The sequence below is a fragment of the Ascaphus truei genome, chromosome 3, assembly GCF_040206685.1.
Source record: "Ascaphus truei isolate aAscTru1 chromosome 3, aAscTru1.hap1, whole genome shotgun sequence".
Classification (NCBI taxonomy): domain Eukaryota; kingdom Metazoa; phylum Chordata; class Amphibia; order Anura; family Ascaphidae; genus Ascaphus; species Ascaphus truei.
In genome coordinates this window covers 148,744,298-148,767,384 of record NC_134485.1, presented here as the reverse complement: position 1 = coordinate 148,767,384, position 23,087 = coordinate 148,744,298, and the positions used below count along the sequence as shown (strand labels likewise).

The 23,087-nt window shown below is 43.7% G+C and overlaps 1 protein-coding gene across 1 annotated transcript in view; it reads right to left on the bottom strand.

Annotated features, from left to right (window-relative positions):
• The window catches only part of TBX4 (T-box transcription factor 4), a 490,915-nt gene that overhangs the window by 255,178 nt on the left and 212,650 nt on the right, over window positions 1–23,087 (bottom strand). Inside the window, exons 5-6 of the mRNA XM_075593341.1 lie at window positions 12,199–12,318; window positions 4,959–5,106 (exon numbers count right to left, since the gene is read on the bottom strand). Of these exons, the coding sequence (XP_075449456.1) occupies window positions 4,959–5,106; window positions 12,199–12,318 (268 nt within the window). The remainder of the gene's footprint in view (window positions 1–4,958; window positions 5,107–12,198; window positions 12,319–23,087) is intronic.

Sequence of the window (23,087 nt, the reverse complement as noted above, 5' to 3'; positions counted from 1 at the left end):
TGTGTCTTAGAGATAGTGTGTGTGTCTCACAGAGAGAGAGTCGGAGGGAGAGTCGGAAAGAGAGAGTCAGAGGAAGAGTCGGAGGGAGAGTGAGTCAGAGAGAGGGAGAGGGAGTCAGAGAGAGGGAGAGGGAGTCAGAGAGAGGGAGAGGGAGATAGTGAGTGTCAGGGAGAGGGAGAGAGTGAGTGTCATGGAGAGGGAGAGAGTGAGTGTCAGGGAGAGGGAGAGAGAGAGTGTCAGGAGAGAGAGAGTCAGAGAGTGTCAGGGAGAAAGAGAGAGTCAGAGAGTGTCAGGGAGGGAGAGAGTGTCAGGGAGAGAGAGAGAGTCAGAAAGAGTCAGAGAGAGAGAGAGTCAGAGAGAGAGAGTCAGAGAGAGAGTCAGAGAGAGAGAGAGAGAGAGTCAGAGAGAGAGTCAGAGAGAGAGAGTCAGAGATGCCAAGTGTCAGGAAGAAAACATTAATTTTATCGTTCTTTTTTTTTATTCTGTACTTTTCGAAATAAACCCAAGTTTCTATGAAAATTGAAGTTTTTGTTTTTTGCGGCCCACCTAAACTTAAACCTTGTTTATTTGGCCCGTGTTAGCCTTTGAGTTTGACATGCTTGGTATTCAGGGATATACCAAATAAGTAAACATGGGAAGAATGTTGATCCAGGGAGTAATCCGATTGCCAATTCTTGGAGTCAGGAAGGAATTATTTTTCCCCTTATTAGATATCATTGGATGATATAACACTGGGGTTTTTTGTTTGCCTTCCTCTGGATCAATAAGTAAGTATAGATATAGGATAAAATATCTCTTGTATAAATTTAGCATAGGTTTAACTTTATGGGCGTATGGTTTTTTTCAACCTCATCTACTATGTATCTATGTAACTATGTAAGAATTAAAATCTTAGTATTCCTAGCACTGCTGACCCAAATAACCTTTTCTTTTATCTATCTAGTGCCTACACTACCTTATGGTTTGTTATATATAGGGGCAAATAGACACCTCACAAGTCTATGATAATTTTCCCCTTCAATCATACTGAAATATTAGTAAACACCCTGGGGGTCAGCCGGGGACACCCGCCGGCCTATTGTGTGGATTGTGTGCCTGCAAAAATGTAAACAAAGACATTTTTCTAAGTCCTGCTCCTTTAGTGCCTGTCTTGAGCTGGCGTGTTTTTTTCGGCACATTTTTAAAGCATGCTCACTTATCGTAGCTCTGAGAATCAAGCAGATTGGCAGAAATCAGCGCATTGAGCTAATTGTACGAGCTTTGTGAGAAAAAAACTTGAAAAAAGCCTGTTTTAGAGCGCAAAGTGCCTGTTATCACTGCTCTGTGAATCGCGCTGAGCGCAATATCACGTTCTAAGAGCATTTTGCGCTCTTAAAACAACTTATCATTGTTTAGTGCATAGCCCCCTGAGTGCTGGGAACCACTATATCTATTGACACTTTATTTTTTATATCTGGTTTCTATCTGTTTGAACAATATAAAACAAATATGTAGGTGTGTCGTATTTCTTCAGCTACCTTGGATCCAAAAATTAGATTGCTAGCTGACTCCTAGTGCCACAAATACAATTAGCACATTTCACATACATCCAGTTACCTGCAGCTAGCTTTAGAGCTGCAAAACAGGGACACAAATAATAGTGTAGGGGAAAACATGATATTAGGGGGACAATACATTTTAACCCCTTCAGTCCCAACAGGGATTAGGGTTAATAGCGGTGGTGTAGGAGAAAACATGTCAGTGTGGTGAACATACAGTTAACCCCTCCCGTCCCAACACGATTTAGGATTAATAGCGGTGGTGCAGGGGAAAACAGGAGATTATGGGGATAATACATTTTAACCCCTTCACTCCCCACAGGGTTTAGGGTTAACCAGCCGAGTATAATGCCTTTATTATTGGCTTGGTTAACCCCTCTCGCCACAACCTTAGTCAGCCCAACAGACTCCAAGTCATGGCGGGAAATGACCAGGATGGGGAACAGATAGATATGGAAATGTTGCCAGACCTGCCTCTTCCTGACTTCCGTCAGAGGCAGAGGGAAGACCCAGCTCTGGCTAGACAATATGAGAAGGTGGTACGGGTCAACGATAACATAGTGAATGAACAAGGTGTAAGGGTGTTTCCACATTTCGAACTATTGAATGACATCCTATATCGTGTGAATAAGGTTACACAAACATTCAACAAATATTAGTCCCTAAAGTTTTTATTAAAACAGTGTTTACCTTAGCCCATACTCTCCCATGGGGTTGTCATCTGGGCAGAGATAAGACCATGGACCACATCTCGTCCTGGTTCTACTGGCCAGGCATACATGGTGACATCATGAAACTATGTGAGACATGTCCTGAATGCCAGTTAACTAGCCAAAAGTGACAGAAGCCATCCCCTTTGTTCCTCTGCCCTTGGTATTGGTCCCATTCAAGTGGATTGGTGTAGATCTGGTAGGACCATTAGAACCCTCTGCGAAGGGACATACTGTAAGTTCATACTAGTTGTTATGAATTATGCCACCAGATATCCTGTGGCCTTCCCTCTGAGATAAGCCACTGCTAAACAGGTATCTCACAGGCTGTTAGAGTTGTTCTCTTGGGTAGGACTGCCCCAGGTAATGTTAACCAACCAGGGAACGTCATGGCAAAATTAATGCAGGATCTCCTGAAGTTATTGGAGGTTAAATCCGTCCGGACCTCGGTCTACCATCCTCAGACTGATGGATTTGTAGAAAGTTTTAACCGTACTTTAAAAACCATGCTTAGGAAGTTTGTGGGCACTGAAAAGCGAGCTTGGGATGAACTTCTCCCTTTCCTATTGTTTGCGGTACGAGAAGTTCCCCAAGCCTCCACAGGTTTCTCCCCATTTGAGCTCCTATATGGATACCAGCCTCTGGGTATTCTGGACCTCCTGAAGGAATCCTAGGAGAAGGAGTCCTCCCCCTCCAAGAATACCCTTCAGTATGTCATAGACCTTAGAAACTGCCTAGACATGATAGGTCGGTTTGCTAAGGAAAATCTTAAATCTGCTCAAGAACGTCAGGAGAAGCAGTATAAACAAAATGCTTGCATAAGGGTCTTCCAGCTTGGGGACCAAGTGATGCTGCTATTACTGACTTCAGAGAGTAAACTCCTAGCGAAGTGGCAGGGTCCTTTCCAAGTTCTCAGCTGCACCGTGGAGGTAAACTATGAGATCTCTCAACCAGGGTCCAGGAACGCTAAACAAATCTACCAAGTAAACCTCCTGAAAACCTGGAAAACAATGAGATCACTATTCATCCACCCTCTGGAAGGAGAGACGGATTTTGGTCCACCACCTCCAATGGGAACTATGTATCGAAGTTTCCCGGCTGCAAAATTTAGAGAAAACTGGAGTAAAAAATTGCATCATATGTATTAAAAGAAACAAGGGAGAGAAAAAGAATAATTCTGAATGCACTCAAAACTATTGATAGTGAAATAGTGGTAGTATTAAAATACTTTGAGAACAATATTAAAAAATATACATAGATTGGTAGGAATATCTATGGCCAATCAAATAATCTAGACACCTATAGATAGTCTGTACTTGATAGGCAAATTAAGAGCCTCACAAGTGTGTGCATTCAGAGGGATTCTTTCTCTCTCCATTGTTTGTTCATGATAGCCTATCCCTGTTGCACAAGACTTTATTACTATTTTCTTTCATTAGAAGGCTGATGCAAGTGCACCCATCCCCATGATTGCATCTATTTATTAAAAGGAAAGATCTCATTGCCTATAACTTTTTAGTTGAATAAAACTGTTGTCATTTTTTAATATTGAACATTGAAATATTTAAATTAAACAGATTTTTTTTTTGTATAGCTAGTTAGTAAATATAAATTGTTAATGTAATATTATTTATAAACGTTGGAGGGCCCTGAGCCAGACCGAGTTTTTGAGGCAACCACTCAATATTCTGTTCACATGCAAATTAACTGGTGATTTCACCTATGTGCAAATATATTGGTAATTCCTAAAACCTGGTATGGCCTTTGGTCTCCAAGGAGATGTTAAAATAAAGCAAATTGATCTCTGTTAAAGTATTTGCACCTGGATTTAAAATTGGTTTTCATAGATGGAACCTTTTCAGGTTGGACTAAAGTTGTGAGTGGAGTACCTCAGGGCTCGGTACTGGGGGCCCTACTTTTTAACTTGTTTATAATGACCTTGAGGTTCTCATAGAGAGCAAATGCTCCATCTTTGCTGATGACACGAAATTATGTAAGGTAGTAGAATCGGAGCAGGATGTAATTTCTCTCCAGAAGGGCTTGGATAAACTGGAAGCGTGTGCAGATGAGGTTTAATACAGATAAATGTATGGTTATGCACTTGGGAACCAGGAATAAACAAGCTAATTACAAATTAAATGGGGCACAATTTGGTCAATCCTTGATGAAGAAGGATTTAGGAGTGCTAATAAACAGCAGGCTTAGCAAACATGAAGAAAGAGGAAAGAGAGAGAGAGAAGCTAGAGATGAGAGAATCTAAATCACTGTATATATCCCCTCAAACCTCCCTCCAAATAACAAAATAACATATACTGTAGAGAAACACCTCTGCACTAACTCTCTCCAAAAGAGTTAGGGAGAACACCTCATTTGCATATAAAAAGCCAGAAAAAATAACGATACATTATTTACGTATTAGCACTGGGTTGACATTATGTTATTTGCTTTAGTGCATAGGCATTATAATTTACCTAACATTAATTTAGGTTAACATTAGGTTAAATAGGCTAACAGAGTTTAGAAGATGTGCCCCTATGCAATTTTTTTGCAAGTGGAAAAATTATATTTCTGTTTGTTTATTTGTTTTGCCTTGTTTTGTTTTCCTCTTGTAAACTAAGGTATCACTTAGTGTATATACAGAATACGAATATGATTGACAATTGCTATTCCCTTTGATTCCTACTATCATCATTATTTATTTGAGACTTACATGTCCAAAGGGATCAAGATGGTTGTTGGTAAGCTTCAGTTTTTGAAATGAGACCAGTTGTCTCATCCAGTGAGCACCAGTTGCAGGGGAATCTGGATGAACATACAACCTTCCAGGCATTGCAGGCTCTGCTTTGCCAGCCACCATCCTGCAAAATGGAGGTAATTTCAGATAAGATCACCTTGAAACACAGTTAAAATATAAAAGGGGAACTCTGGTTCCTATTTCAGGCAGCGTTCCATTTAACCAAACTACTATACTGTGGAAAGCATTAAAATGTTTTAATAACTAGGAAAGGGTCTAGGCCAGTGGTTTCCAACTCCTGTCCTCAAGAATCCTCCAACAAGTCATGTTGTAAGGATATCTCTGCATGAGCACAGGTCATTCAATCAGTGTCTCAGTCATTGTGATTTAGCCACTTGATCTGAAGCAGGCATATATCCTTAAAACCTGACATGTTGAGTGTTCTTGTGGACTGGAGTTGTGAACCACTTGTCTAGACTTACTAAAAACAAATAATGCATGTCTGAACTTTGCAATACTCCAATAACTTCACTTTGGAACTATGCATAGACCAGTAAAACAAAAACAAAACAAAACACTAAGACATCTCTAGGGAGAATAATACTAATAACAGTTATTTTAACAGTGAAGCATGCCAGAAAAATATGTTTGGGGCTTGAAAGCTAGCAACCCATCACATGTGATGAGATATTTAAAAAATATATATTTTTATTTTTTATATACCTTTGCAGTTCAGTACTGACAGTTAAAGAAGGTACCTTCAACATATAACTATAAGTACCCTTATATCAATGAGAATGTTTTTGATAGTCAGTAACCACAGTTCTTTCAACAGTAGCTAACTTGAACCTGCTGTTCTGTAGTTGTTACCTTGTTTTACTTTATTGCAATACAGCTTAAAAATGGTTACTCAGACCTTGTCAGTTCTGGTGTGAATTATTATAATCAACAGTACACAAAAGAATACTTTTTAATTTGTTAATATCTCCTCGCCATACTGTAGTGGGTCTGTTCCCATTATTGTAGCTTTTTCCCTAACAGGTTTTTTGAATTAATTTTTTTATAGCTGTGTTTTTTTATTATTAAACAATGAACTCAAAACCAGAATTAAAATGCCTGCTAAGCCCCATCCCTTTGTTGACATAACTAGATTTCAAGAAGCCTTATCAGAAAAGCTCCATGTGATGAAAATGGGCGTAATCAGCGCATTAATAAAGGCAGTGTGCTCAGCTGGTTACCCCTATTTCGTATTGGGGATGAAGGGGTTAATTTTTCATGCACTATACATGTCTTATTTTTCCCTCAGTTCCTTGCTGTCCCCATTTTGCAGGATTGTATGTGCTTGCAGTATAGTACATCCCAAGCACACACATATGAAAAATATAATTGTGAGATAAGGGGAACATGTATTTTCAATAAAGTATATTTTAGCTACAGGTTTTAACAGGGACAAGCAGGAGGAAGTTGCTTATTCTCCTGTCATTAAAATGCACACAAGAACCAAATGTTTTGACACCTATGAGCTGGGTCACTTTCCTATGCAAGCTTCAAAGGTAACATGCTGGGCCCACGCCTGTGAGTCTCTGGAAGTTGCATATCAAAGACCCAGAGTCAGGTGGGTGTGAATTGGCCAGATGGATGCTAAATAGGAAATCCTGTTGACCCATCTGGGCTAGCTCACCCCCCTGAGTTCCCCCTTCCAGTCTGAGAAGGGCCAGGTAAAGAGGGGAGTGCACTAAGTAGCCAAGGTGGCATTGTCGCACATGCTCTGTGTGAACAGGAAATCCCTAGAGTGCCCACTCTCCAAACTGTGGGCAAGTAGGGGATTGGGGAATGAGAACTTTCCCACGAGGGGGATTGGGTGGGTATGTTGGAGATAGGCTCTCAACCCCTATATACATGCCACCCAGGCTATCCCAGTTGTCTTTCGTTTTTCATTATACCATGTGAGCGGATTTCCAACACGCTTCTAATAGCGGATAAGAGCGGCAGCACATTCCTGGAACGCAAAGAGTCTTATTACATCGGGACCAAGGACAAAAGACTGCGTTAGGACACTGTGATTGCTGGGGGTTATCTGATTAACCCCAACGGACCAGAAAAGACTTTGCACATTCACAGAAGGATTGGGCTGGCAATTTATGCCCTTGCAAAAGGACTACATTTTTAAAGACAATCTTCTGGTGCTTTGCACCTTTCTGGACATTATCCCCTGTTCCTATACCAGTAAGTGTAATTATTAAGTGTATTCTGCAGTTGTTGTGTGTTTGCCTATCAAGGGAGTAAATCTCAGTTTATTTTGCTCAACTTGTTCTGCTCAATTGGGATCCACAAAATATAAATTTGTTAATAAGTGCGTCCATCGTGACACTCCATACAATACAGTAGCTTCTCTGATAAGTCTCTTTGAAGTATGCATGGGACACAGCTCTGTACTTCCTGGTGTGTTAGAATAAGTAGTAGAGGTTGTCATATAAAACCCTATAACATTATTTTGACCCTTTAAAGAAAATGTAGAGTAAAAATATCAAAAAAACTAAATTAGCTAGAAAATGAACCAAAATAAAAAGAAATTGGTCCAATATTTAGTTGAGGTTTTTTTCCAAACATTATTTAATTTTTTTTTGATCCTTTTGTTATTGTCTTGAACCATGTAGACCAGACTTTGTAGAAAAAGGTAACGAATGGTATGAAAATGGATTCAAATGTAGAATGCTTATGTATAGGGAATATGTAAAGAGCTTTCAATCTCTTTCACAATGTACAGTTCTGTTGCTTTCCAATTATGCAGCAGGACTGTAGATACTGTACCTGGAGGAAACATAATAATAGATACTAGGGATACAATGTTACTGCTTATGGATGGATCTGTGAGACATTATATATTTTTATATATATTTGTATACATATATATGTATATTCAGTATAGGTATATTTATATATGTAATACGTTACCATACAGACGAACGATAAAGTAGAGACAGCACTCAGAAGGTAAGTTTGCCCAAAAAGAACTATATTAGCATGAACATCACATAGAACCAACGTTTCGAACCCACAGAGGGATCTTTATCAAGGGGATGTGTATACAGTGCTACCAATCAAGTGAATGCTTATATACCTGATACCCAGTGCTCCCAGACCCCAAATCAATTAGGACAAACAAGAAAATGTGTGTGACTCGTGATTATCACATGACATCTAATCACCAATGGGCAGCTATCTTGGCTAGTATATCCCTCAATAAACAGGCAGCCACGAGTCTATGAATCAGCTGTTACATCACAGCTAACGGAATGCAGTGTCCCTGGGAGGCATTGCAACAGTTTTTGCACATGCGTGCTGGGACGGGACTGCTTCGCTGGCTACCAGACACTCCCTTCAGTTGCAGGTGGCCATCTTGGATTACACCTCCGATGTGCAGGCGGTCACGTATACGTTGTTATTATTGTGTATACAGCAGGTCCCAGCATCCTTACAAGGCATGGCAATGGTACTTGCGCCTACGTGCTAAACCGGGTTCCTTCACTGGCTGACGGACACTCCAGATAGTTGCGGGCGGTCATCTTGAATTGAAGCTCCGATATGTAGGCGATCGCGTCTCCGCTGTCCCTATTGTATAGCCGTCAGGTCCCAGCATCCCTAGTAGATATGGCAACCATCTTGCACATGCGCACTCCAACAGGCACTGTCAAAAGGAGGAAGACTCACAGAGATAGGGGTGGAGACAACACGATACATGTGGGAAGGGTGAGTAGGAAAGTGAGGACCACATATACAAGAAACACATGAAGGAACAAACAATGTATCACAAATGTAATCAGTACAATGCAAACATCACTGTGACTACTATAATTAGATCAACCATGGGAGTAGATGGACATGTGGTACCAAAAGAACAACCTGGTCATGGTGTTTTAAACATAATAAATGTATCAAATGGTCATCCAATGGGACATAGTAACTGTGGGACCATGTAATCCACAAACTAATATAGTCAGTCTCCAATAAATATATAGGTTTTATAGTAAGGGAGGGATAAATACAATAAACGAAATGGTGCATGAAAAGAAGAAGGGCTACCTTATTCCCAAATGCTACGGGTACACAGAATCACCATTAATCACATGTAAGTCGAAACAGCACTAGAAAGAATGGCAATAGAACAGAAGGGGGTGCACTGCTGCCGTCAGGGTTAGAAGAAGGCGATATCCACACGCAATATAAATAAATAAAAGGTTGTTTTATTGAGTGCATATATACTGAAAATAGTGCTACAGAGCGAACTCTGACGCGTTTCGTCCCTGCGCCGGGATTAGTGGGGCAGTGGCGGAGGGTTGCGGCATACTTAGCCGTTTATGGTTCCTGCTCAGGGGACGCGGTGGTATTGTTGCCACACGGCCTCCCTACCACACTTCAGCCCCTACCCATGTAACGCTGCGGTTCTCGGTCAAGTGGGGTGATTGCTTACTTGCTTACTTACTATATTCATATTACAATGGGACTCTGAACGGAAGTTTGCTTTATAAATTTATCATTCATTCTGGACTATGAGTATTACTAGCACACAATTTGGAGCATCTGTATTTCCTTGAAGCAATTCTGGGATTTCCTCTAGAAAGAATTGCAGACTGTTTCTGTGATATAGGCTATGACGAGAAGGAAATTAGGGTTGCCCTGGATAAATCGAGAATACCTTCTTGGGTGGATCTCCTTCAACAAAGGACCAGATCGAAGCAAGTTGACAGATTCAACATAGTTACTACGTTCAGTATGGTGTCTAATTTTATTCAGAAAACTGTACGGAAGAACTGGTTTATCCTACAAAATATTAAAAAAATTTAAAAATCGGCAAATATTTTGTAAATCTTCTCCTCTTTTGCTTCAAAAGGTGTCCCATTATAAGGGATCGTTTGACAGGTTCAGATCCTGTGGGAATGTATTCCAGCACATGCTCCTGGTTGACTAAGGAGTGTATAGATGCTATGGCTGTGTTAACTGTCAGTTTATGGTGGTGGGCAAAACGTACCCACATAATGGGAATCCTATCAAAATCCACGATTTCCTTAACTGTGAATCCAAATTTGTTGTGTATTTTATTAAATGCCTATGTTGCCTTTTTTATAAAGGAAAAACCCAGAGAATGCTAAAATAGCGCATTGCGATTCACCGTTTGACCATTAGGAAAGCCCTTCTGGTGATGATTTAAAGCATGTTGTGAGACATTTCAATGAAAAACAGCACGGTCTCGTAACATGCCCATGCCAATTGCACAAGCACACTTCTCAGCGAGGGGCAGAGATAGAAATAAACTTTTTGTTGCAATTGGAGGCCAAGATGATAGAAGTGGACTTCAATGTCATCATGGGGCCTAAATGAGGACCTGAATCTGGGCTTCTGTCTGTGATCAGATCTATCTGTTATATTTGACTTTTAATTCAATTTAGTTATCTAAATGGTGGATTATGCCATGATTGTACTTGATCTAATATGCTGTTCTGGATTTTCATGCACCATTTCGTTTATTGTATTAATCCCTCCTCTACAGAGTAGTTCTTTGTATTTTGTAACATGTTGTTGGTTCATATGCCTTTACTACTGCTACTACTACCATTTGTATATTTATTGCTTATTCTTTTTCCTTACTTGTCCACTCTTCCATGTGTTTTCTTGTATATGTTGTCCTCACTTGCCTACTCACCCTTCCCACATGTGTCATGCTGTCTCCGCACCTATCTATGTGAGTCTTCCTTCTTTTGTCAGTGCCTGTTGGTGTGTGCATGTGCAAGATGGTTGCCATACCTACTAGGGATGCTGGAATCTGACGGCTATACAATAGGGACAGCAGAGACGCGATCGCCTACATATCGGAGCTTCAATTCAAGATGACGGCCCGCAACTATCAGGAATGTCCGTCAGCCAGTGAAGGAGTCCCTATTTATAGCATGCAGGCACAAGTACCATTGCCATGCCTTGTAGCTAGAACCTGCCGGCTACACAATAGTAACAACGGATACGTAATCTCCTGCACATCGGAGTTGTAATCCAAGATGGCCACCCAAAACTGAATGGAGTGTCTGGTAGACAGCGAAGCAGACCCGTTCCAGCGTGCATGTACAAAGACTGTTGACATGCCTCCCAGGGACACTGCATTCCGTTAGCTGTGATGTAACAGCTGATTCATATACTCGTTGCTGCCTGTTTATTGGGGAATAGACTATCCAAAATGGCCACCCATTGCTGAATAGATGTCATGTGATAATCACGAATCACACACATTTTCTTGCTTGTCCTAATTGATTTGGGGTGTGGAAGCACTGGGTATCAGATATTTAAGCATTCACTTGGTTGGTAGCACTGTATACACATCCCCTTGATAAAGATCCCTCTGTGGGTTTGAAATGTTGGTTCTATGTGATGTTCATGCTAATATAGTTTTTTTGCAAACTTACCTTTTGAGTGCTGTCTCTACTTTATCGTTTGTCTGGATGGTTACGTATTACTTACATATCTTTAAGGGTTAGCACCAGGCTATTTTTGTATAAACCTACAGGAGTGTTGTCTCTTTTCTTTACTATTTATCTGGATATATAATAGAGACGGACAAACTGGGTGTGTGAAACCAGAACCCCACATTCCAAAACCATGTATAAAACCAAAACCCTTAAGATTTTTAGAACAAAAACAATGCTTAGAACCAAAGCCTGAATACCACGGTCCATTTCTACAATGGAGATGAAAAGTTGTTGTTTTTTCTCTCCATTTATTTTAGATTTTCAGTTATATTATTTATATAATTATATTATATTAGTTTGTGTGTCTGTATTCTTTGGTGTAGCTTGTTTAAGGGATGGGTAATTTATTTGACTTTATTATCCAATTCTTATCCAGTGCAGTGGGATTTTTAAAATACCATATAATTTTAGGAATATAGGAAGCCTGAATGTAATCCATTGCAGATTTCTCTTGGCATGTATGATGCAGGGGATTTAAATACTATGAGATATTCAGCAACACCTTCTCTGGTAAGTATCTCGGGAACTATGGGTCCCCAGAGTTTAGATTAACGGGATTCAACTCTGTACACCCCTAGTTTCCCACCTACTGTATGCAAAATACTAAAAAGGGGGAGGGGCAAGTGGATTGCTCCCTTAAGTGAATGTTGACATTTAAAAAAAAAATGATTAAGCGGGTGTCATGAAGAAGAAACTCTCACCATTTGTTATCACAGAATTTGTACCGATGATCATCAGCCGGAACAATATCTATAAGGAGGATGTACTTGGTCTTGGGGTTCATACCGGTTACTTTCACTTTGTAACTTGGGAACATTCTCCTAAGAAAAAAAAAATGAAACCAATTGTTGAATACAAATATCACATGCAATTCAAGGGATTTTTTGGAAGCAGGTTATATGAAAAAAAGACAATAGTCAAAACGAAGAGCATAGTTTAGTAGTAGTTCAGTCAATTTAAAGGTAATATTTGAAGACATCTATTGCAACAAACGTGTATATCACCTGGATATTCTTCAGGTGATATACAGAGTAAAAAAAAAACATAGGAGGTTATGTTATAATGTTGCTAGGCATCCCATATATACGGATTGTTCCTTTTTTACCACCTTGTCCCACTGTTCTGGAAACTGTTGTCGGGATATGAAAATGCCACATATTTTTGGGAGGAGGTGGGTCGCGGCGGGAGATAGCAGATGATGGTGGCTACGAGCCACCAGAGAGACCAAGAGGAGGACAATGGTTGTTTCTGAAGCAGCAGAGAAGGAAAAGGCCGGAGCCCACCCCAGCAATCCAACCTGGAAGTTATTGAAAACTTCTGGTGTCTGCTGCCACGATGGCTCTGCTCCATGCTACAGGTAAGAGGAATTTTAGCTTGCGGGGGAGGAGGTTGTCTAAGAGATATATTGGTGGGCTGAGTGATAGATTAGGGGGCTGAGAGATGAGGAGGGGAGCTTAGAATTTGAGGGAACAGGGGGGCTGAGAGATGGAGGAAAGAGGAGAGATGAAAGATGCAGGGGTGCTGAAAGATGGAGGGAAGAGGGGGGATGGAAATGGAGGGGGCCGAGAGATACAGGGGCTGAGAGATGCAGAGGGGATGAGAGACGGAGGGGGATGAGTGATGCAGGTGGGTTGGGAAATGCAGGGGGGCTGAGAGATGCAGGGCGAAGAGATGATGAAAGAGATAATGATGGGGCGGGGGAGGAGGGAAGAAATAAATGGATGCAGGCAAGATAGAGATGAGAAGGATAGAGAATGGGGAGGAGAGAAACTGTATGTGTTTTATCACTACAACAAATAGGATACATAGTTACATAGTTACATAGTAGATGAGGTTGAAAAAAGACATAGGTCCATCAAGTTCAACCTATGCTAAATTTAGACAACAGATACTTTATCCTATATCTATACTTACTTATTGATCCAGAGGAAGGCAAACAAAAAACCCCAGTGACATATCATCCAATGATATCTCATAAGGGGGAAAATGAATTCCTTCCTGACTCCAAGAATTGGCAATCGGATTAATCCCTGGATCAACATCCTTCCCATGTATACTAATTTGGTATATCCCTGTATACTTTTCCCATCTAAAAAGATGTCCAACCTTTTTTTGAACAAATCTATTGTATCTGCCATCACAGTCTCCATGGGTAATGAATTCCACATTTTAACTGCACTTACTGTAAAGAACCCTTTCCTTTGTTGCTGGTGAAATTTCCTTTCCTCTGACCTTTAGGGATGGCCCTGAGTCCTTAGTACTGCCCGTGGGATGAATAGTTCTTTTGAAAGCTCCTTGTATTGTCCCCGAATATATTTGTATATAGTTATCATATCCCCTCTTGGACGCCTCTTTTCTAATGTAAATAAATCTAATTTAGCTAGCCTCTCCTCATAAGTTAGATTGTCCATCCCCTTTATTAATTTGGTGGCTCTTCTCTGCACTCTCTCTAGTTCCATAATGTCTTTTCTTAGGATTGGTGCCCAAAATTGTACTCCATATTCAAGGTGTGGTCTTACTAGTGCTTTGTAAAGGGGCATAATTATGTTTACTTCCCTTCCATCCATTGCCCGTTTGATGCAAGATAAGATCTTGTTTGCCTTTGCAGCTACTGCATGACATTGGGCACCATTGCTAAGCCTGCAGTCTACAAGCACTCCTAAATCCTTCTCCATCAAGGATTCCCCCAATATATCTCCATTTAATTTGTAAGTCGCCTTTATATTCTTGCATCCCAAATGCATAACCTTACATTTATCTGTATTAAACCTCATTTGCCATTTACCTGCCCACGTTTCCAGTCTCTCCAAGTCCTTCTGAAGAGAAATTACATCCTGCTCTGATTCTATTACCTTACACAATTTAGTATCATCAGCAAAGATGGAGACTTTGCTCTCGATCCCAACCTCAAGGTAATTAATAAACAAGTTAAAAAGCAGGGGTCCCAGTACCGATCCCCGAGGTACTCCACTCACGACTTTAGCCCAACCTGAAAAAGTTCCATTTATGACAACCCTCTGTTGTCTATCCGTTAACCAGTTTTCAATCCAGGTGCATATATTATTACGGAGTCCAATTATCTTTATTTTGTACACCAACCTCTTGTGTGAAAAAGTATCAAAAGCTTTTGCAAAATCTAAGTAGACCACATCAACTGCATTACCCTGGTCTAAATTCCTACTTACCTCCTCAAAGAAACAAATAAGGTTAGTTTGGCAAGATCTATCCTTCATAAATCTATGCTGACTATTACTAATAATTTTGTTTTCCATTAAGTATTCCTGAATGTTATCCTGTATTAAACATATAGATTTAAATTAAATTTTCCTACTGAATTTCGGTGTCCCCTATTATAAAATCTTAAATGTGGCAACCCTTATGTATCATGTTTCCAAGAACGGTGTCAATTTGCAATCAAACTTTAATTTTTTACCCTGATGAAGCTCTGCAGTTGGAGGGAAATGTGCGTCGGGCACATTAATGATGTCATCAGACACCATTATGGGTCTGTTTTAGTGTTATGGCGGCTACTACTTTATGATTCAGGATCAGTTTTAGGATTGTTCAGACAGTTCTAGTCAGGTTTTATGCATTATATTTATGCTACCATACTGAGCTATTAGCAACTGGGCATTGGTATCATCATAACACAGTCATATTGAGTTTTGCTAGTCTATCAGGCAACATATGTGATTCCGTTGCAACATAAGGGGCACACTTAATAACATTTGCTATTTTAGTTTCCTTCAATTCATGTTGCCACATTGTTGCTCACTTACTTAAGGCAGGTCCATATTTGTTTCGCCCGCGCGGAAGTGTGCGCATCCGTGACGTCACCCGGGAGAAGCGGGTGCATTTTCTGGACATGCCATCGGGGGGGGGGGTGTAGGGGCGTGTCAGTTATGTCACGGAGCTGGTTCTCCCTCATTGGACAAACCGCTCACGTGACCTGCCCGTCATTGAAACTAATTCCTTGCGCAACGCAAGCCCCCCCCTGCTGTCACACGTGCGCGCCCGTTTGGTCTATGGGTGCGATCAATGCGTTAAGGCAATGTGAACGCACGTGGTCTGCTATAGCATGGATTTAGCCTTAGATGGTTAATCACTCCCTATATCAATCCCACTGCATATTAGGAGCACAAAACTAATGCTGTATAGGCATATTGATATATATTACTATACCTCATTATTTTGATGGTTTCTCTGGTGGTGTTTAATATACTTCTACTAACCACATATATGCATATTTGGGCTTTGTTAAAGCTGCAGTTCAAGCAGTATCCTGCATGTGTGTTTTTTTTAATATATTAGTACTGTAGTAAGAAAAAATACTTTTAGCATTTTCTTTTTTTTAAAAAACAACTTTGAAAGACCAATTTTCTTGTATTCTATTTTTAAAAGCATGCTTGTTGCTATAGCAACCATTTACATTCCCCATATTTAAAGATGTCGCCAAACTTTGCCGATCAATAGACGGAGAATGAATTGACCGGAAGCTATGCAGTTCTTTAGGTAAGTAGAGATTGCCCACATGAAACTATTGAAGTAAAAAAAAAAACTCAAAAAAAAAAAAAAAACTCGAAAAAAAAAAAAACGGGAGTTTGAACTGCAGCTTTAACTCCCTGACTCCATAACAACAGTCTGTTTAGTACCATCATACTGTGTGGATATTTATCACGGTATTCTTCCGTCTAATGAATTACATAGGCTATACCCTAGTACATGAGCTACATGTTTGCACTATCTATTTGCTACATGTCTATCCTATTACCAACATTACTAACAAGGTATCTGTTTGCCATCTGATCCTGACTGGATAGCTATTATTATTATTATTATTATTACACTACATTATATATTATATATTATGTTATATTATTGCCATCCAATTCAACAAGCAATGTGTCTCCCTATCAAGGCAATATGATTATCATTATTATTTCATTTTGGCCTTTAATGATTAGTGAGTTCCCTGGCTATGCTGCCTTACTACTATACTTCTTAATTACTGTTATACATACATTACAGTGATATATGTTTTATTAATCGTTTTTATATTAATGGTTATGTTTTAGATTTTGTGGTGTACAACAAAGTGAATACTCTGTGTGCACAATCCTGTGCCCTCTATCTGTGTTTTGCTTTTTTCCCATTATATGCAATCAATTGCTGTAGATAAACACTTCCAAAGTTGATCATTAAGGCCCATGCAAAAGCAACCAAATTCGATTCGACATATCTTCATACATGGATGTGAAGAGACATATATTATCACCTATTTTCAATTGAATGTAAAAAAAACCATTAGTTTCTGCATTCTTGTCCATTAAATTCCTTTTTTGTGTAATTTAAACAATGAAGTCTGAGTGTCTGAGATGAGAAATATGCGTCAAACGTATTGAATTTAAGCAAAAACAATTTTGTTAAATGTAGATGACAGATAACTAATGGTGTACATGGCTTTCATGTAATTTGATTGATTTATAGATCCCTCTGTTATCTTTTCAGCCTTGACAAAGTATCCCCTACTTTATGGTGACATCGTCCTGGAACAGGAATATCTATCTCTGCTCCCCGTGTTCCTCTCCGCCCCCTTTTTGTAGCTCTGCCAGCTATCTTTATTTGGATGTAAGCTTTACCTGCAGCTTCACTCCTAGTGCAGATGGGAATGGATACATTTATGATACTTTCCTCCCTACAGTCTGCTAGATACTGGTTGCCATGGCAACATCTCTAGTCCTCCAAGTTAAATGGACATTTCCATACTCCCCTGTCTGTTTTCACAGGTAGATTTGCCCTGGCCCTATTCATGTGTTACATCTGTAACGGGTTTTGTGACTTGGCCTGACCCACCCAATCTCACATTGGCCCCTGTGGTCTAACCGGGCCCCATTACAGTGTGGTAGTGTTTGGTGGTGCACCTGTTGGCAACAGGACTCCTGAGTCTCCCGCATGATGGTGTGTGGGGAGGACCCGTCCAGACAGGCAGCTGAGGTAGTGTGCTGAGTCTCACCTAGTTCCAGTGCAACGCCTCCACCTCACCAGGGTCCCTGCGTCCGCATGGGGATGATCCTGACGAGGAACTCCTCCGTGGTGCTCCTCTCTGTACACTCATTCCACACATGTACACGAGAGGGTTTCTGAATGAACACATCTTTATTGAGTGATGTGGGCTAGCTGCCCCTCGCAGTTGAGATCTAGCCTCTCATGATTATTCACTCTGCTTCCCTTCAAAGGTGATTCTCTCCTTAATAAGGATTCCCTATCCCCGCAGGGATCACTGCCCTGTGCCAGGTCCCTGGACACAGTCTCCTCTGGAGTTACTATAACATAACTAACACTCTGGCAGAACTTGAACTCTTGCAGCACTACTCCTCTAGCACTCCTGCTAGACTTGGAACTCCTTCCAGACTTGGAACTAACTTTAGAACACAGTGCTGTGCCTTATGTAACTTCTGAGGCTGACACACCTCTGACATCACTAACCATGGAGTCAGAGCATGTGACCAGTCCCATCCATACACAGGGCACCCCACCAGGGTGTGAGGGCAAACCTCCATAATTACTGCTGGCATGCCCACAACTTACCAGGCCTTACTGTCAGCAGGAGAGATGACTGTAGCCATTTTACATGTCCGCTACATTCTCCCCCTGGTGAATCCCATCGTCCTCGCTGGGACCTACACTGGCGACACACTTTATTCGAGCTCGGCTAGTCCCACGAATTCGGGTATACCCGGGTGTATTGAGGTTTGTGACTGTTTTCTGCCCGAGTGCATTGGGTTATTTTCCAGGCAGGGATTGAAGCATTTTATTCCCGCTGGCTGCAATACTGCACAGTATATATATATATACTGCATTACAATTCATGAATTTATGCCATCTGGTAGACACGCGAAGCATTGCAGCCTATTAAATCCTAATCATTATCATTTAACAGATCAGCCGCCCGTCAGCCAGGCATGAACCCAGGCTGGGAAGGCAAACGCAACGGGGCTTGTCAGAGGTGAGGAGCGGCACATTCCAGGTATCTGCCAGGTACATACTGGGTATTTGCTCGAATAAAGTGTGTCGGTGCAGTAAATTTGTACGCCTTCTTCCAGGAAGCACTGTAACATATGACATAATTATGTTAACATTCACATACAAATTTTCATAATACCATAACAAAATGACTACAGTACATTCCGCCAAGCCCGCCCCGACCAGCAGCCACGAATCCGCGTAATGTATTAGTACCCCCTAAAAATAGTGAAGCGGGTCAGGTTTCTTGACCTCTCTACCGCCCATGTCTATGACCGTGACGTGATAGTGCCTAGACAGTCCCCTCTCAGGCCTATATGTCACTCGGTGCTTATAAATATTTCTCCCTATGCCCCACACACGCACTAAGTGCTCTATGCGCTCCTCGGCCTTCTTCCCTAGTACTGAACTCCCTCTTCCCACTAGGTGCATTTCAATGGCCTCCCTAAGCCACCTATCCCGGTTGTCCTCTATCTCATCCATGAGAGGCTCAGGGACATACGGATACTCCAACCCGTGGGATGATTTGTACCTAGCCACTATGGTACGTTCGGCCCTGCTTATCCTAGTCAGGTCAGCCTTACCTGCCCTCCCAGGTAACACCCATGATAGGGGCTCATCAGGGTCCACGGGGTCTGATAGGATACTAGGACCCATGGGTTCTATCTCCCTATGTTCAATTTGCAGCCACCGCTCCTGTAGCTCTCTATCCCGTTGTTCCGGTGTGAATTCTCCCACAGCCCACCAATAATCAACTACGTTTTCCCGCCGGATGAGGAACCGAGTACGGTCCATCCAAGCGGAGTACCCTTCGAATAGTGGGGCCCACCAACGGTTCTCTCTAAACTTATGTGACCCTGGCTCTCTGTCATTGTCTAAAGAAAATACCCCCGATGACCGTGCCGATCGCGGTAGAAACCACCTGGAAGATCCCGGGGCCTTTACCACTGGTTGGGGTGCTGTCGTGGCCACTCTCAACTCTCCCCCTCCCAGAGAATCACCCTCCGTAGCGCCACTGCGCTGTCTTTCCCCAGTCCGTCTCTCTTCTCCCCCTGATGAAATGTCCACAGATTCCAAACTAGGCGGGGAACCCGGGGACCGTGTGATTGGGGTAGGAGTTTTAGCTATGGCGTGGGATTGGGCGTAGGGGCAAGAGATTGGACCCCACGGGGTTACGACCCGTTCCTGGCTGTCCGTAGACTGGTCCAATGAGGATATCTCACCCTCCTCAGTCCTTGGATCGCCCATCCAACTCCAGGGCCTTGTAGGTGATCGGGGACCTTCCCCCGATCGCCGAAGCGTCGCTGCATTGGTTCTAGGGGTTACGCTGTCGCCACCGGAAGTGATGTCCTCCCCGGAACCGGAAACACCGTCATCGCGGGTTGGACCCCCATGCGGGATCTCTTCCTCAATGACGACATCCGGAAGCTCCGCCGTCGTCGCCACCGGAAGTGATGCCGTCTCTCCACGTGCGCTCGTGGCCTGGCATGGCCTCTCTGCTTCTACACCGTCTGCGGGGGCAAGGTAAGTGAAGGGACTCCTCTTACCCGTCCGCAGGGGTGCCGGTGTCTCTCGTCCGTCGCCACCACGTTCTGAGGCGGAGGGACTCCGTCTCTCGGCTCGCCGATCTGCGGGGGACGTTCTGTCTTTCCGACAGCTGCTGGTACCACGGGGTGTCGTCCTCCCCGGTTCTATCCTGGGTCTCGCTGTTACCTCCGCTAGTTCCCGGAGATCCTCGTCCGAGTATTCTCCCTTCTCGGGGCGGTCAGCAGGTGACCCGACTGTCTCGGTTGCGGCCGACCCAGCCGACTTGACCGGCTCCAGTCCCCTTTCTCCGGGACTCGCACGTCCTATCCACAGTGCGCCAGGGGACTCGACGGCTCGCCTAGCCTGGTCCCCCGGGGGGTCAGCCGATTGGATGGGTATGAAAGTTGGATAAGGCCATAGGTACAGTGTCCCGCAATGTGGGCATCGTGCCGCCGTGTTGACCGTGCCTCCGGGCAGCCCGCATTGTAGGCAGAGCCCGACCACCGTCTCGGTGTTAGCCACCCTCACTACTAGTAGCCCGCCGGGTACTGAGTAGGGCTGGGTGGAGACCATAGTTCCCACAGCGGAGGGGCAGGCCATTCTTTTTGTAGGGACCACTTTCAGGGTGGGTCTCTCCAGGTCAGTGGTTCCTCGCAACTGACCGGTAGAAGCTTCTGGGCCAGCCACTTCCTGCTTCGGCTCCTCCTTCCGCTGACATAGCTGGAACCCGCCCCCAGGGGTTGCAATTATGGGCGGGTCCCACAGGGGAATATCATGCCCCTTAATAAAGGCCGCGCCTTTCTCAGTCCTGGTGGGCGCGGTCTGCGTTTTCGCGCCAGTTTCCTCCTCAGAGCTGGATTCTTTTCCCGCGGCTAGTTCCCGCCTTCTCCTTGCAGCAGCTTTGCGTGCAAAGTATCCTTCTTTTTGGCAAATCCCTTCCGCGGCCGGAACTACTTTTTGTAGTGGCGCCGTCTGGATATCAGTCCCTGGGCCCAGTGGGTGCATCCCCACAGGCCATAGTTGAAAGTCACTCCCCCTGGTAGATATCAGGGGAGGGTCCCATAGACTAAGCGGTTGACTCAGCACAGGGGCTGAGTGAGTCACTGTCCATGCCGGCGCAGCCATAGCTTTCGCGCCATGCCCCCCATCAGGGCGGGGCTCTGCTGTTCGCGCCATTCCCGGCCAGCTCTTTGCAATTCCTGCATCAGCCACATTTTCTGTGACTGGCCCATGCGGTTTCCCTAGCAAGCGGGAACCGCCATTTTGGTTGGCTTTTAAGCCCAAAAAGTCAGTTTGTTTGCTCTCCTCGCGGGGTTCTCCCCCAATTATTACAATTTCCTCACACTCTTCAAGGGTGGCCCCTCGGTGTCCCAGACAGGATAAAAACGGGGCAGCCACGGCCTTCGCTCCGCTCCAGAGCAGACTGGTTAACGATAACTCGGCGACAGTTTGCTCTTCAGTGGGGCGCACGCCACGGGTGCCTTCCCCATCAGCCTCTGGTCGCCATTTTATGTTCTCCGCACCACGCGGATCCTCCATTCTCTCGTAACAGTTATCGTACATGGGGCTCCGTTCTGCGGGGCAGCCTCCACATCAGTACAATAAAGAGTTGCTCAGATGCACCACCACATGTGTACCTTATCTAGGTGTGACCCAGTGTGCACTACCTCAGGCTAGGCTCACTCTCTCAGTGTCTGCTGTGACTCCTTCCTCCCAGTCTGTGCTCCCTACGGTGAGTGTCTGGAATGGGCTAGGTACTCTAGCTCTGCCATGCAGTACTTGGGGCGTCTACCTCTCTTGGTCAGCCTAGCGCAGACCCTCTCCAGGATTCCTGACCAAGTTAACAGGCTATCCCTTCTGGCATCCTACCAACTAGCACTGCCTCAAGGTGACTCGGTCAGCTATAGCCCGGCTCCAGACCCCTCACTCCTTTCAGGTCCCTAGCTTGTCCCTGCGAACTGACAATATCCCGTCAGCCCCTGACCACCCCTAGGTCCGTCCCTACGCAGCACAGAGTGGCAGCAGACACTCTCCCTGTTTCCCAGTGTGCCTAGCTAGAGCCTGTCCTGATGACAGATCTGATCTCAGCAGCTCGCCTCCAAATGTAACGGGTTTTGTGACTTGGCCTGACCCACCCAATCTCACATTGGCCCCTGTGGTCTAACCGGCCCCCATTACAGTGTGGTAGTGTCTGGTGGTGCACCTGTTGGCAACAGGACTCCTGAGTCTCCCGCATGATGGTGTGTGGGGAGGACCCGTCCAGACAGGCAGCTGAGGTAGTGTGCTGAGTCTCACCTAGTTCCAGTGCAACGCCTCCACCTCACCAGGGTCCCTGCGTCCGCATGGGGATGATCCTGACGAGGAACTCCTCCGTGGTGCTCCTCTCTGTACACTCATTCCACACATGTACACGAGAGGGTTTCTGAATGAACACATCTTTATTGAGTGATGTGGGCTAGCTGCCCCTCGCAGTTGAGATCTAGCCTCTCATGATTATTCACTCTGCTTCCCTTCAAAGGTGATTCTCTCCTTAATAGGGATTCCCTATCCCCGCAGGGATCACTTGCGTGTGCCAGGTCCCTGGACACAGTCTCCTCTGGAGTTACTATAACATAACTAACACTCTGGCAGAACTTGAACTCTTGCAGCACTACTCCTCTAGCACTCCTGCTAGACTTGGAACTCCTTCCAGACTTGGAACTAACTTTAGAACACAGTGCTGTGCCTTATGTAACTTCTGAGGCTGACACACCTCTGACATCACTAACCATGGAGTCAGAGCATGTGACCAGTCCCATCCATACACAGGGCACCCCACCAGGGTGTGAGGGCAAACCTCCATAATTACTGCTGGCATGCCCACAACTTACCAGGCCTTACTGTCAGCAGGAGAGATGACTGTAGCCATTTTACATGTCTGCTACACATCTATTACACACTTCCTTTTCCTTCCTGAACTGGCTGAGTGAGTACTCCTATGCTACACTCCTGTTGCCAAGGCCATTCCCTTTTTACCTGCCTCTGATTATAAAGCACCCAC